Source organism: Pinus tabuliformis, chromosome 9 (assembly GCF_031772625.1).
Source record: "Pinus tabuliformis cultivar Carrire ecotype Pingquan chromosome 9, CPIR1, whole genome shotgun sequence".
In the NCBI taxonomy this organism is placed as follows: domain Eukaryota; kingdom Viridiplantae; phylum Streptophyta; class Pinopsida; order Pinales; family Pinaceae; genus Pinus; species Pinus tabuliformis.
Window position 1 is genome coordinate 213,585,685 of NC_142307.1, and position 16,987 is coordinate 213,602,671.

Below are 16,987 nucleotides of genomic sequence, written 5' to 3' on the forward strand. Positions count from 1 at the left end.
ATATATATATCACATAAAAAAATTATGTATTAAATGATATGGACAATTTGGGCATGAAAATTCAAATTTAATATTATCCAATTGTTTTATGTTTTGGCTATTTTTTGGGTGTATTTATTAATCAATTTTGTTGAAATTTTGAGAGGGATCTATTGGAATTGTCAGTTTCAGTTGTGTAATATGCATAATCCAAATACTTTAAGAATTTTTCAAAATATTGACTTTATTCACACATTTAAAAATACACTTCAAATCACTAAAAATTATAATCTCACCAATAATTGTATAGTCAAATTTTGATTGAAAAAAAAAATGTAAAATAGATAGATTGAACCCTAAAATATATTTATACTACACTGTTATAAGAAATTTGTTAAACAAGGTTGATATCTAGTTCACATCATAGCATAATTTAACTAATAAGATGTTTTGGTCATTTTCCAAAGTTTTTTTTCTCATCAATTTTGCAACTAAAATTTAAGTAGAAAATTAAAATTTTTATAATCAGTCAATTGTAAATCTTAATGTCTTAGAAGTACTAATGTCTTGATGTCTTAAATTTTTTTTACCAGTACTCTGTTTTCTTTCTTAGAAGTGTAAGGAAACCATTAGGAGCACAAAGAAAAAGAAAGAGGCAGATGACAAAGACTAACAAAGTACAGTACTCCACTCGCGCTAAACTCACATCAATTTCAATTCCAACCGTATATGGAAAACGATCGATGTATTCCGTGCATGGACTCACAAGCAAAACAGTGACAAGCGTACGCGAAAACCAGCGCTGGATGATTGTACAGTAATATATCCAGCACCAAATCTTCCTTCCGTATGCACAAAAAGATGAGATGACATATCCGAAGTTGTATATAATCATGTAAAATCAAGATTTGACTCACACACTAATTCATTCCATCTCTCAATGGATTCCAATTCTCCCTTCTCCCAGCTGGATCTCTCAATGGATTCCAATTCTCCCTTCTCCCAGCTGGATCTTGACGCTACTCTCTTGTGCATTGGAACGTACTCCTGCACAAATATCTATCAAGAAATTGAAGATTTTCATAATTAGAATGTAGGTTGTTCTGATGAGTGAGGTGTCGACTTGAAACATCGATCACTTTATTCAAAATATACCGGATCACCCACTTCAAACATTTATCATTTCATTCAAAATATACAATTTCTCAGCAAATTGACAACCAGCAACAAATTGCCAACCAGCAAAAACTGTAAATGTTAGTATAAAATCTGTCCTTGAAAATGACACACCTGTGTATAAACTAATGGCTTACCTCTAGCTTTCGTACCAGTTCTTGAACATTGGGAGCCGACACAATGATATGACGGGCAGCTGGTGCGATGAATCCGGCGTCCACGGCCTGATCGATGAAAGTTAACAGCGAACCGTAGTACCCTTCCACATTCAATAACCCAACAACCTGAACGTGTTGCAAAAAAAGAAAAACATTGAAGGTCATGATGTTTTCACATAACAAAGGTTTCTGACCAATAACAAAGGTTCATGTTTTCACATAACAAAGGTTTCTGACAAATAACAAAGGTTTCTGACCATAGTCCAATTTTTCCGTGAAAGATCATATTTTATTTGAAAAGGATCTAAAGAGTTATCGAAAAATAAATAGCTCTTTGAACCCTGTCTCAAACTAACTCGGAATCTTTCTCCTGTGGAAGTTCATACTTTGTTCGAAAAAATTCTAAATAGTTGTATAGTTCTCTGAACCCTATCTCAAACTAAGTCCAGGAAATAAATGACAGGTTGGGAATGTTAATTTACTGGTTTGTCGTGGATGCCGAGCTGAGCCCATGTGATGACCTCCAACAGCTCTTCCAGAGTCCCGTATCCTCCTGTTAAACAATTAACGATTATTTTTGATGGGAAGTTAGTTATATATATATATATATAAATAAATAAATAAATATGTCAATTCGGAGGAATTGGGAACATGGTTATGACTAAATATAATAATAATTATTATAAATAGGAAGGTCTTATAATTTGCTGAGAAGTTTATTTTACAGCTTAATATGATGTGTAATGCTGTTAGTCTTTCATCAAAATTGAATTGAAATATTGTTCATGTTCGCAATTTTTCTTTTAATCTAAAAAAATTAAATAATTATACAAAACATTTAAATAATATTAGCTTATTAAAATTGTACATCGGCAGAAATTGTATCCCTCAGCACATGTTAAATCCGTATTTAAGATGGATGTAAGCTGATCATATTTATCAAAATTTAATTCAGTCCATTATCTACCAAATCTTAAATTTAGGTAGCAAAGATAATTGTAATTCCACTTAACCACCCTAAATAACCCCATTTGACTCCATCCATTTATCTACTATCAAGAATCTAATAATTTTTATACCCCATTTGACTACCATCCATTATTTCTCATCAAAAAGTCTTATCATTTTTATAACTGCATTTGACTGCGATCCATTATCTATTATCAAGAGTCTTATATATGTATATATATATATATATATATTTTTATGTTTTATGTTTTTTTCTTTTTTAACTGCAGTTCAAAAATAAAATTTTATAGTTCTTTTATGTTTTTTGATTTTTTGACTGCAATTTAGTAATAGAAATTTATAGTTTTTGCCTTTTTTTAATTACAATTCAGTAATAGAATTTTAAAAATTATGTAATGACCCCGTAAAACTTGTAATTATGAAAGTTACCATGGTAAGAAATTAGTGTGAACTACTAATTACTTTTGTTAAACGATACTATTTTTATTTTATAAATGGAAGACATTTTGGATAATTGCTGGAAGTCTCCTAAGGGAGGATTTGAAAAAGAAACAATTATAGAAACTGAAAAGGAAACTAACCCTCAGCCAAGAAAAGTCCTCGGAGGGAAAACCCCTGGTCTGTTGTGACAGAGAGGGAGAGGAAAAATCTAAGAGGAAAGAGGAAAAAGAAAAGGAAAAGGGTTAAGTCTGGTGAGGACCACATAACCTAAGCACTAAGGTGCTACAGTCTTGTTGAGGGCTGTAGGCCTGCAGGACAACTCGGGGGGAGAATCCAATGAACTGATGGATCTCATGGCTGGGTGGTTAAGAGCAAATATGTAAGGTGCAGGTGAACTTTTGGAGCAATACTCTTGTAGTTGGTAAACCAGGTACGAGTTATACACCATTATTCACCATTATACGCCATTATTTATTAGATTTATATCTCTGTATTAGTTTAGTGGTGTTTAGGAGGAAAATACAGTAAACTAAGTCCTTGCGTTCTGAGATGCAAGAATACATGTATATGTTCAAAACAGTCCTTATTAATACCTAAACTGGGTACTTAAACAGGAAGAAGAGAGATTATCTGTCATATATACAATGTATGTCGCAGAATGAAAGGTGCTGTTATTACCTATAAAGGACAGAAACAAATCATTTATAGGCAAAATAAATACATTGTTTATATAGAGAATCGAAACAAACTTCTTTATAAACTGAGCACCAAAACACGTTGTTGACACAGGAATAAGGACCTGTTATTCAATGTAAATGTATAACTGGAATATGTAACAAACGGAGACATTTTTATTATAACCAATTGTATGCAAATCCGGAGGGAGAGACCTTAGTGATTTGCAGGGATCGATTACAGCACAATACAACATTAGAATGATTTGGAGTGCAAACACAGACCTGTATAGCCGGACCGTAATGCGACGGAAACAAAGTACCGGTGAAATGATAACATATCAGTGTTCATAAGCATAGCATAAAACTGTAACAAGAATGTAATAAACCCTGTGCGAGGGTTATATTCAAACCCTTTGTGAAGGAAAAATACAGCGGCATATCAACATGCGTAGAAACTATGTGAAGTAATGGAGACATAGTAGTATAGCTAACAATATCAGCTGGTCAAAATAACAAAGATAAGCTGTTAATGGTGCGAGGCCACCGTGCCATCAACCCGTAGAGGGAACGGTCGGTGATCTAGTCGCCGCTACCTGAGGTAGGCGTTTGTTACTTTAAACCTCAATAAATAAATCAAACCCTAAGCTAAATGAATGGTAGTGAACCTGTGCGTGGTGTCAAGCACTGAGCACAGCATATTCATAAGAAAACATTAACTGTGAATCAGTATAACTGCAAGTCGAATAGACGAAACCATTGAAAAATACATGTAAGTCGAAGAGACGAAGCCATTGATAAATACATGTTAGTCGGATAGACGAAACCATTGATAATACATGCAAGCCGAATAAACAAAACCTTTGACAAATATACGCAAAGTAAAGTTCCAAATCCATTCTTTAAAAGTACTATAACAGTAAACCCTTTCGGGTATCTTAACAGTATAAATATTCAAAAAATACATAGTATTGAAGGAGGCTCTTGGTCATCTTGGGTTCATCCAACATTAGGAAAAAACAAATGAAAACCCTCTCGACAAATAACATAAATAAGCGAGCAGGAAACCTTAATACATTCAGGGTTTATGGTTCCGACAGAGTGAACCTTCAAGCAAACAATACTTGTAACCTGGCAAAATGCCGAGAGGATAACCAACCCACATATGTATGCTCAAGAATGGAAAAGCCGTCCTTGATTCGAACCAGGGTTGATCGAAAGATAGAACCCTGGGCCATTAAAATAGACTGTCGTGAGGAATACCTCAGGCTGGATTAAATCACTATATGAGAAGCCGTATTATCAAACCCTCATAATAAAATAACCACGATTCCAGCTGAGAAATCGTATGGGTAAATACCTGTATGTGTCGGGGCTGCATATCAATCTCCGAGCGGTGTTGAAACCCAATCGATGACCTGTACACAAATGAAACAAGGTAAGCTCAGGACATAACAAGTTCCAGAGTATAAATAAGACCGTAAGCATAACCAGTATGAATGTATCAGTGCAGAGAACCAGCATATGGTGCGTAATGGAGGTTGAATACCTGGAGGGTGTTGCAGGTTGTTCACCGATGCATGGAGGACAGCTGAACGGAGCAGGATGCGGCCCAGACAGATGCAAATGAAACCGAAAACCCCGGTTTGAAGGTTTATAAAAGCCATAAAACCCTTGAACTGCTGTGAACCCTTGGATCTGAGTAAGTGATCCGGGTCATCCATCGAATCAAAGACCTGGCGCGCTAAACCCCGCGGGAATACCAATACTTCACATGGCCTCTGCACGGTGCTAGCCACCTGGCAGAGGTAGGTGAAGATATTAACACGACTTCACCACTTGGTGCCAGAACTTTGTTGGGTGGTAAAGTCATTGTGCCTTTGACTTAGCCTTTAGTATAAACATTATTACATTCAATCAACAGGTTGATACGCCATGGTAACGTAAATATAGTTCATATGTATACGTTGGTTGCAGCAATTAAAACAAATTACATGTATACGCATAGTATATTATGTGTTGATGATATATGGGTATATGTTAGGCCCAGGATAATTAATTAATTTTTTTTTTGAGTTGGATAGTTGTCATGGAGTCGTGACAATGTGGTATCAGAGCAGAGGTTTCAAATCTGTGGCCTCTGGAGCAGTACTTCCAGCTGCATGAGAATTATCATATAATATATGTATGAGAAAGAATTAAATTCGACTAATTGGTTTCTGTTTATTAATTAGGAAACAAATACAGAAACAGCAAACCGATCACGGCCAACAGTGAAGATGGAGGGAATGCAGGGGGCAGACGGCGTTCCTCGGGAAAATCCAGAGCTGTGGATACAGCTTGGTGCAGAGACACGCAATACCAATCTGGCGATACTGCAAACTGTTCAAGAACTGAAAGATGAAATGGCGCGTCTGCGAGAAGACAACGCACGATTGACAGTGGAACAGGAAAGAATATTGAAGAGTCTGTCAGAAAGACAAAACCCACCATTAGCCAATCCTAGTGCGGAACAACAAAGGGCAACCGAAGAGCGAAATTACGCACCTGAATTTTCAGAGGAGAAGGAAGATCATTCTGACAATGTGGTGGAACAGCAGACGCCAAAGAGACAGAGAATGGAATTACAAGGAGAATTCTGAAAAATTAAACCTCCACATTTTGATGGAGAGCAGGAGGAAGCGGCAGAGGCTTGGTTGATTAACATTAACAAGTACTTCCAGCTGTATGAGTATGATCAGAACCTGAAGGCGCGGCTGGCCATCTTCCAGCTACAGGGCAAAGCAACCCTGTGGTGGGAAGAAATCAAAATTGTAAAAGGAGTAAGTGAGCAGAACATAACTTGGGAAAAGTTCCAGAAGTACTTCAAGGAGAGATATCTAACGGAGCGTTTCTACGATGAGAAAGCATGGGAGTTCCATGATTTACGACTGGGACAACAGTCCATGGACGAGTTCATTAACCGCTTTACCTCCCTGCTTCGCTATGTACCATATATCAAGGAGGAGAAGGCCAAGGTGCAGAGGTTTGTGAGCAGTTTGCCAGCCTATATAAGAGAACGTATTGAGTTCGATAATCCCAGGACAATGGACGAGGCGATTCGTAAAGCAAGAATCTGTTATCAGCAAAACAAGCAGAAAGGAGACACTTCAAATAAAAGGTGGAATGAAAGAAGAAGCAACAGAATTGCTGGTAACAGCAAGGGAAGTCGTGGTAATGGCAGCAAGGTTGCTGGTAAAGGACAGGTTGGCAGAAATGTAGCAAAGAGTACCCTTTAGACTAAACCAAGTGAGAGCAGAATCAGTGAACCACCTGCCAGATCAGACCTTGAAGGAATGGCCATACCTCCAGTCCAATGCTGGGGTTGTGGAGGCCCACATTATGTAAAGAATTGCCCTCAGCGTAAAGGAGTGGATCAGATATCTCAAATCCAAGAAGCATCAACTGTTGGAGAAGTGGCGCGCAGCATGCCAAGAATTAACGCGGCTCTGGAGGACCGTCAAGCGGAATACCAACCAAGCATGGTGGAGTTTGAAGTTAAAATTTTCAATCTTTCCATAGCTGTTCTTATTGACCCAGGAGCTACCTTAAGTTATGTTAGCCCAAAAGTAGTAGAACATTGTAAGCTATCTTCTGAAAAATTCAAGAACCCATGGCTGGTACAGCTAGCCACAGGAGCTAAAAGAAGAGTCTTAGCCAAAATAAATAACTGTTCTTTTAGCATAGCTGGACAGTCAATTACAGCAGACTTGAATGTGCTTCCATTGGGGTCCTATGACATTCTGATTGGTATGGATTGGTTGGAAAAACATTGGTCGTTGGTGAACTGCAAGACCAAAACCATTTATTACAAGGATGACTTGGGACAGCAGCAAGAATTACAAGGGATTAAACACCCTGTACAGATCCGGCCTATCACTGCCTCCCAGCTAGCTAAATGTCTCAGGAAAAAGTGTCAGATTTACGCTATTCAAGTTGGTTATGCAGATCAGAAGAACAAGACAGCTGCATTGGACAATATTCCGGTAGTGCAAGAATTTGTGGATGTATTTCCTGAAGAAGTACCAGGATTACCCCCGAAACGGGATATAGATTTCACTATAGAGTTGACACCAGGAGCAGCACCGGTGTCACGAGCACTGTACCGGATGAGTGTACCTAAGTTGACAGAATTGAAAATGCAACTACAAGAGTTGCTGGAAAAGAATTATATCCGCCCCAGCGTGTCACCGTGGGGAGCTCCGGTACTATTTGTCAAAAAGAAAGATGGGACTCTCCGTATGTGTATAGACTATCGTCAGCTGAACAAGCTCACGATTAAGAACAAGTACCCCCTGCCTCGGATTGACAAACTCTTCGATCAAGTGAAGGGAGAAAAGGTGTTTTCTAAGATCGATTTGCGATCTGGTTATCATCAAATCCGAATTAAAGAAGAAGACATTGCCAAAACTGCTTTCAGAACACGCTACAGTCATTACGAGTTTGTGGTGCTGCCCTTTGGCTTGACCAACGCACCCGCCACCTTTATGTGTTTAATGAACAGCGTGTTTCACAGGTTTTTCGACAAACTCGTGCTGATATTTATAGATGACATTCTCATATATTCTCGTTCCCATGAGGAACACAAAGAACACCTTCGGATGGTGCTGCAAACTCTTTGCGAACATCATCTGTATGCCAAATTTAGTAAGTGTGACTTTTTCAAGGAGGAAATCCAATATTTGGGCCATGTGATTACTAAAGAAGGAATAGCAGTAGATCCGGAGAAGATAAGGACTATTATGGAATGGCCCATACCCAAGGACGTAGCTGATATTAGATCCTTTATGGGACTAGCAGGCTACTATCGAAGGTTAGTGGAAGGGTTCTCAAGAATAGCCTATCCTATCACGTCCTTGCAGAAAAAGGGAAAGGTGTTTAAATGGACACCAGAATGTCAACAGAGCTTTGATCGGTTGAAGCATTTACTCACTACTGCACCCATTTTGAGTATAGCAAATCCTAATAAGGATTACGTGGTATGCACTGATGCAAGTAAAGAGGGGGTGGGAGGAGTATTAATGCAAGAAGGAAGAGTAGTCACGTATGAATCAAGGAAACTAAAAGAGCATGAGCAGAAATACTCTGCTTACGATTTAGAGTTAACAGCAGTGATCCATGCTCTGAAAATATGGCGACATTACCTTTTGGGGAGGAAATTTCTGTTGTTAACGGATCACCATAGTTTGACCAATTACTTCAGCCAACCTACTTTGAATGCAAGACAAGGACGTTGGGCAGATTTCCTAAGTGGTTTCGATTTCAAGATTAAGCACTTAAAGGGCAAGGAGAATCGGGTGGCTGATGCCTTGAGTCGAAAGGTGCAGTGTTTGTGTGAACTTTCAGTCAGCAAGTGGCGGACCTCTCTCTTTGAGCGGATTAAATCAGCAGCAAATCAGGATGCTGAATACCAGCAGCTAAAACAGCAGGTACAACAATCAAATAATGAAAAACTGCAACAAGGTTTTACATTGGACAATGCTGGCATGTTATACTTTAACAAGAAATTATATGTACCTGATTCAAATGACCTTAAGAACCTGATTTTGGACGAGTTCCATACCAGCCACTATACTGGCCATCCAGGGTACCAAAAGATGGTCACTGCACTAAGGAAAGAATACTTCTGGCCTAGAATGAAGAGGTAAGTGATTGAGTATTTGGCAAAGTGCTTAGAGTGCCAGTAGATTAAAGCAGAACATCAGCATCCAGCCGGGCTGTTGCAACCTTTGCCTATTCCGGAATGGAAATGGGAAACCATTTCCATGGATTTTATAACAGGTTTGCCTCGAACAAGGAAAAACCATGATTCCATCATGGTAGTGGTAGATAAGCTGAGTAAAGCAGCACACTTCATACCCGTGCAATCCACCTTTAAAGCAGTGCAAATTGCTCATCTTTTTATGAAAAATGTGTTCAGATTGCATGGACTACCAAAGGTAATCATTTCAGATCGGGATGTCAAGTTCACATCCACCTTTTGGAGGACGTTGTTCGCTGAGTTGGGAACACAGCTGAACTTTAGCACAGCATATCACCCGCAGACCGACGGTCAAACCGAGCGAGTAAATCAAGTTTTGGAAGATATGTTGAGGGCGTATGTGATGATGAAACCAAACCAATGGGAAGAATATTTGCACCTGGTTGAATTCGCATATAACAACGGATATCATACCTCGACACAATTAAGCCCTTTTGAGGTTTTGTATGGGCGAAAATGCCGCACACCCTCAAGTTGGGGTGGGCCTGAGGATAAGTTGAGTTTGGGTCCGGAAATGCTGAAAGAAATGGAAGACACGGTGAAAAAGGTGCGTGCCAATTTGAAGGCTGCACAGGACCGGCAGAAAAGTTTTGCAGACAGGAAAAGAAGGTTTAAGGAATACCGGGTTGGTGACCATGTGTTTGTAAGGATCCAAGCTAGAAGGAGCACACTGCAATGGAGCGGATGCGCCAAACTGGCTCCTCGGTACTTTGGTCCTTTTCAGATCTTGGCTAGAGTGGGGTCGGTGGCTTACCAACTCGCCTTGCCAAGCCATATTAGAATTCACAATGTGTTTCACGTTTCTGTTCTAAAGAAATATGTATACGACCCCAAACATGTGATCCAATGGCAAGATGTTCGGGTAAGAATTAACCTCGTTGTTTAAATGTGTCAATATACTTAATGGAAACTGATTAAGGATATTGATTGTCAGCAGGTCGAACCGGAAGGCGAGGTTCTGGTCGAACCACTCGACCGGAGAGAAGTGCGGCTGCGGAGACGGGTCATTACCCAAATTAAAGTGCTGTGGCAGCACTATGGGCCTGAGGAGGCTACTTGGGAAGACGAGGAGCTTATGAGGAAAGTGTACCCAAACTTATTTAATGGGAATAGACATCGGGACGATGTCCAATCCTAGGGGGGGAAGATGTAATGACCCCGTAAAACTTGTAATTATGAAAGTTACCATGGTAAGAAATTAGTGTGAACTGCTAATTACTTTTGTTAAAAGATACTATTTTTATTTTATAAATGGAAGACATTTTGGATAATTGCTGGCAGTCTCCTAAGGGAGGATTTGAAAAAGAAACAGTTATAGAAACTGAAAAGGAAACTAACCCTCAGCCAGGAAAAGTCCTGGGAGGGAAAACCCCTGGTCTGTTGTGACAGAGAGGGAGAGGAAAAATCTGAGAGGAAAGAGGAAAAAGAAAAGGAAAAGGGTTAAGTCTGGTGAGGACCAGATAACCTAAGCACTAAGGTGCTAGAGTCTTGTTGAGGGCTGTAGGTCTGCAGGACAGCTCGGGGGGAGAATCCAATGAACTGATGGATCTCATGGCTCGGTGGTTAAGAGAAAATATGTAAGTTGCACGTGAACTTTTGGAGCAATACTCTTGTAGCTGGTAAACCAAGTACGAGTTATACACCATTATTCACCATTATACGCCATTATTTATTAGATTTATATCTCTGTATTAGTTTAGTGGTGTTTAGGAGGAAAATACAGTAAACTAAGTCCTTGCGTTCTGAGATGCAAGAATACATGTATATGTTCAAAACAGTCCTTATTAATACCTAAACTGGGTACTTAAACAGGAAGAACAGAGATTATTTGTCATATATACAATGTATGTCGCAGAATGAAAGGTGCTATTATTACCTATAAAGGACAGAAACAAATCATTTATAGGCAAAATAAATACATTGTTTATATAGAGAATCGAAACAAACTTCTTTATAAACTGAGCACCAAAACACGTTGTTGACACAGGAATAAGGACCTGTTATTCAATGTAAATGTATAACTGGAATATGTAACAAACGGAGACATTTTTATTATAACCAACTGTATGCAAATCCGGAGGCAGAGACCTTAGTGATTTGCAGGGATCGATTACAGCACAATACAACATTAGAATGATTTGGAGTGCAAACACAGAACTGTATAGCCGGACCGTAATGCGACGGAAACAAAGTACCGGTGAAATGATAACATATCAGTGTTCATAAGCATAGCATAAAACTGTAACAAGAATGTAATAAACCCTGTGCGAGGGTTATATTCAAACCCTTTGTGAAGGAAAAATACAGCGGCATATCAACATGCGTAGAAACTATGTGAAGTAATGGAGACATAGTAGTATAGCTAACAATATCAGCTGGTCAAAATAACAAAGATAAGCTGTTAATGGTGCGAGGCCACCGTGCCATCAACCCGTAGAGGGAACGGTCGGTGATCTAGTCGCCGCTACCTGAGGTAGGCGTTTGTTACTTTAAACCTCAATAAATAAATCAAACCCTAAGCTAAATGAATGGTAGTGAACCTGTGCGTGGTGTCAAGCACTGAGCACAGCATATTCATAAGAAAACATTAACTGTGAATCAGTATAACTGCAAGTCGAATAGACGAAACCATTGAAAAATACATGTTAGTCGGATAGACGAAACCATTGATAATACATGCAAGCCGAATAAACGAAACCTTTGACAAATATACGCAAAGTAAAGTTCCAAATCCATTCTTTAAAAGTACTATAACAGTAAACCCTTTCGGGTATCTTAACAGTATAAATATCCCAAAAAATACAGAGTATTGAAGGAGGCTCTTGGTCGTCCTGGGTTCATCCAACATTAGGAAAAAACAAATGAAAACCCTCTCGACAAATAACATAAATAAGCGAGCAGGAAACCTTAATACATTCAGGGTTTATGGTTCCGGCAGAGGGCCGTGAACCTTCAAGCAAACAATACTTGGAACCTGGCAAAATGCCGAGAGGATAACCAACCCACATCTGTATGCTCAAGAATGGAAAAGCCGTCCTTGATTCGAACCAGGGTTGATCGAAAGATAGAACCCTGGGCCATTAAAATAGATTGCCGTGAGGAATACCTCAGGCTGGATTAAATCACTATATGAGAAGCCGTATTATCAAACCCTCATAATAAAATAACCACGATTCCAGCTGAGAAATCGTATGGGTAAATACCTGTATGTGTCGGGGCTGCATATCAATCTCCGAGCGGTGTTGAAACCCAATCGATGACCTGTACACAAATGAAACAAGGTAAGCTCAGGACATAACAAGTTCCAGAGTATAAATAAGACCGAAAGCATAACCAGTATGAATGTATGAGTGCAGAGAACCAGCATATGGCACGTAATGGAGGTTGAATACCTGGAGGGTGTTGCAGGTTGTTCACCGATGCATGGAGGACAGCTGAACGGAGCAGGATGCGGCCCAGACAGATGCAAATGAAACCGAAAACCCCGGTTTGAAGGTTTATAAAAGCCCTAAAACCCTTGAACTGCTGTGAACCCTTGGATCTGAGTAAGTGATCCGGGCCGTCCATCGAATCAAAGACCTGGCGCGCTAAACCCCACGGGAATACCAATACTTCACATGGCCTCTGCACGGTGCTAGCCACCTGGCAGAGGTAGGTGAAGATATTAACACGACTTCACCACTTGGTGCCAGAACTTCGTTGGGTAGTAAAGTCATTGTGCCTTTGACTTAGCCTTTAGTATAAACATTATTACATTCAATCAACAGGTTGATACGCCATGGTAACGTAAATATAGTTCATATGTATACGTTGGTTGCAGCAATTAAAACAAATTACATGTATATGCATAGTATATTATGTGTTGATGATATATGGGTATATGTTAGGCCGAGGATAATTAATTAAATTTTTTTTGAGTTGGATAGTTGTCATGGAGTCGTGACAAATTAGGTAATAGAATTTTTAGCATAGTGAGTGGTTTTATTTTTATTTAGAATGTGTTTTTAAATTCCTTCTAAAAACAATTGGAATGCTGAGATTATTCTTATTTAGAATGTGTTTTTAAATGTTTTCTAAAAACCATTTGAAATACAAATATTATGCAGATTTCATAATCCAATATATGTATTATTTTTATTTAGAATGTGCTTTTAAAAGTTAAAAAAAAAGCATAAATCTCAATATGTATTTCTAAAAAATCTCTATTAAATTTAGAGCAAAATTGAGCCCAAAATTAATCCAGAAAATAAATAAATAAAATTAACCAATAACTTATATTTTCAAGATTCAAACAATGAACAACCATGGATGCTAATTGAGTAGGTTTAATTCCATAAAAATTGGAAAATATATAAGATAATTTAAAATAATAATACAATTTCAAAGAATTATTCTTTTCTTTTTTATTTTATAATTTATTAATATTAAAGCTATCAATTAATTATTATTTTAATATTAGTAAAATAATTATAAAAATAAGAATATCAATTAATTATGTTTTTAATTATTAATAAAATAATTATAAAAAAATATTTGAAAGAACAATTTTAATTAATTATATTTTTATTTATTAATAAAATAATTATAAAAATAAAAATAAAATTATTTGAAGTAATAGTTTTATTTAATGAATATTTTGAGTCCAAAGAAAAATAAAATATATAAAAAATAATTTCAAACACTAAAATAAATAAATAATTCTTCCTTATTTAAATAACTTCTCATTGATGAAAGTGAAAGTTAAAGGTACCAATTAATTATTATTTAAATATTAATAAAATAATTATTTCAAATTATAATATTATGCTCTTTAATTGAATAGAACTTTTAATTCATCTATATTAAAGCTACTCATTGTTTTAAATACTAATAAAACAATTATTTCAAATTATAAGTATAACACTATTGTCTCAATCTTTAATTAAATATATTTCATTTAACTAAAAATAATATATTTATTTAATTTTATAATATTATTTGCTTTTTAATTAAATAAATTTTTTAATAAATTGAATAGAATTTTAAATTTATCAATTAATTATTATTTTAAATATTAATAATACATATATTGAAAATTATAATATCATTTGCTCAATTTTTAATAAAATGGATTTAATCTAAATCGGAAAAAAAATAATAAACCCATAGTTTTATAGACTCTATCAGTCAAATAACTACATAAAAAGTTCTCCTATAAAACAGTATTAAATTTTATATTTATAATAATAAAATATATAATTCTCATATAAAAATCAAACATGCTTATTAATAAAGATGGTGTAGATCAATATTAAATTTAATAAAGATTGTGAAGATCGATATTAAATTTAATAGATACGGGATATATACACTGTGAAACTTTATACACATTAAATTCAATAGATGTTTGGAATATATACATGGTTAAAGTTTATTTATATATATAACTGCATGGAGAATCATGCAAACAGGGTTAGAAGAGAACTGTGCACCATTAAATTCTACACCTATTGATATTGAAACATTAAATTAATAGATATTGAGATATATACAGTTAGATTTAAAATCTCGAAGCATATATCCTGTGATATTATATTCAATCATGCCCCATTCAGTGCATAATGCTGTCCATGCAGCATAGAAATGGGAATGGTCCCCTACGTTGTGCATAATGGTTACCAGTGTACATGGACTTAACCAGTTTACCCAACCACATCCCAACGGACCAACCTTGAGGTTGTAAGTTATGAGAAGCTTTTACAGAAGAAAGTAGAAGATAATGTGTACCTAAACCACGACCCAACAGACCAACCTTGAGGTTGTAAATTATGAGAAGCTTTTAGATAGACTGTATTTTAAATTGAGGTTTTTGTTATTAGAATTGATCAACCTTGAGGTTCCAAATTATGATAAGCTTTTACAAAAGCAAGAATGAGAAGATACAGTGAACCCAAACCACAGAATAAGATAATAGACCAACCCTGGGGTTCTAAATAATGAGAGGCTTTTACAGAAGTAAGAATGAGAAGAGACCAACCTGGCAAGGCAATAAAAGCATCCGATTGACGCACCATTTCTGCTTTTCTTTGATGCATGTCGCCTACAGCTTTCACTTAACCTATTGTTTCACCTGTAATCTGCATATTAACTCTCAGTTTAATACATACATATATATGATATCAATAACTTTTTGATCTATCTCATCTATCATATTAAAGTTTTTGAATGAACTATCGATAGACTGAAACTAATCAATGGAGATAGAGTTGAAATCTGAAGGAAGCAAATCCAGCTCCATGTCCAGATTCAAGACCGTGTGCTTATACTGTGGCAGCAGTCCAGGGAAGAGAAATAGCTATCAGGAGGCTGCAACTGAACTGGTAAAGGTGCTGGTAGTATATCATTTTATTACTCTTGTTTTCAATTGTTTGGCCATGTAATATATATGCCATTAAGATTCGAGTGTGCATTCAAAGTTTACTCCTCCATTTGGTTTTTGGTTAGGCATCATTGTTTAAACAAGCAATTCCCACTACGATTCCTTGTCTTCCTTGGAAGTTTACTCCTCCATTTGGTGTTTAGGTTAGGCATGAAGAATCTATACAGTGAATTTGTCATTCTGTTTATAGTTTCATGGTATCCCAGGTTGATATTGGGAAAACTTCACAGAAACTCGGTGTGTTGCCTCCACGCTTTTATTATGCCTGGAGGCAAGACACCGAGTTTCTGTGAAGTTTTCCCAATATCAACCTGGGATACCATGGAACTATAAACAGAATGACAAATTCACTGTATAGATTCTTCATGCCTAACCTAAACACCAAATGGAGGAGTAAACTTGCAAGGAATGGTAGTGGGAATTGCTTATTTAAACAATGATGCCTAACCAAAAACCAAATGGAGTAAACTTTGAATGCACACGGAAATCTTACTGGCATATATATTACATCTCCGGACAATTGAAAACAGGAGTAATAAAATGATATACTACCAGCACAATTCAGTTGCAGCCTCCTCATAGCTATTTCTCTTCCATGGACTGCTCCCACAGTATACGCACACTGTCTTGAATCTGGACATGGAGCTGGATTTGCTCCCTTCAGATTTCAACTCTATCTCCATTGGTTAGTGTCATTACAAGTTGAATAAGCAGATCTCGCCTATGCACTTTAAATAGAAAGGGCAGAATATCCAATGACTCCAATTTCTTGATAAGGTAACAGCTAAAAAGACAACAGCTAGATTTGGCGTGATAACACCTAGCTTGACCTACTAGGTATTAATATTATTTATTTATTTTATTTATATAACAGAAATTTTAGTTATTAAAAAATGAAATTTTTATATATTTATTAACTTACATTAATTTAAATTTATTAGAAATGTGTACTAGAATAAGTCAAAATAAAATATTATAATAAGTAAATTATTAAAAATAAATAAATAAATAATTTCAAATATATTAATTAATAAGAATAAGAATAAAATTAAATTTGAACTGTTAAATGAAAATATTAGTTAGTTATAACGGCTAGTTTGACCATGATAAAGGCTACTTTGATAGGGTGTATTTATCTATAAACTTGTCCTCATGACAACAATTCATCTCAAAAAGATCAAATTCACAGAGGGCTTCATGGATTTTATAGTCTCCGTCTGCCAAACGAATATGGTGAAAGTCGATGGTAGGGTGGATCAGAGGACTCACAGGTTCCTCTGATCCCTTGTCTTTCAGAGGCATGGATGGATAAATTTAAAATACTGGTGACATTTGGATGGTACAGGCTTACAGTGTATAGAGTGGACTTGGG

At 36.6% G+C, this 16,987-nt stretch overlaps 1 protein-coding gene across 1 annotated transcript; it reads right to left on the reverse strand.

Moving 5' to 3' along the window:
- Positions 1-870: 870 nt before the first annotated feature.
- LOC149147914 (cytokinin riboside 5'-monophosphate phosphoribohydrolase LOG1-like) lies at positions 871-15,336 on the reverse strand. Its single transcript, XM_089442003.1, has 4 exons — positions 15,214-15,336; positions 1,796-1,866; positions 1,293-1,439; positions 871-1,026 (listed from the first exon to the last, which is right to left on the reverse strand). The coding sequence occupies exons 1-4, from the start codon at positions 15,269-15,271 to the stop codon at positions 871-873; spliced, it is 432 nt and encodes a 143-aa protein (XP_089298129.1). The 5' UTR covers positions 15,272-15,336.
- Between the last annotated feature and the right edge of the window lie 1,651 nt (positions 15,337-16,987).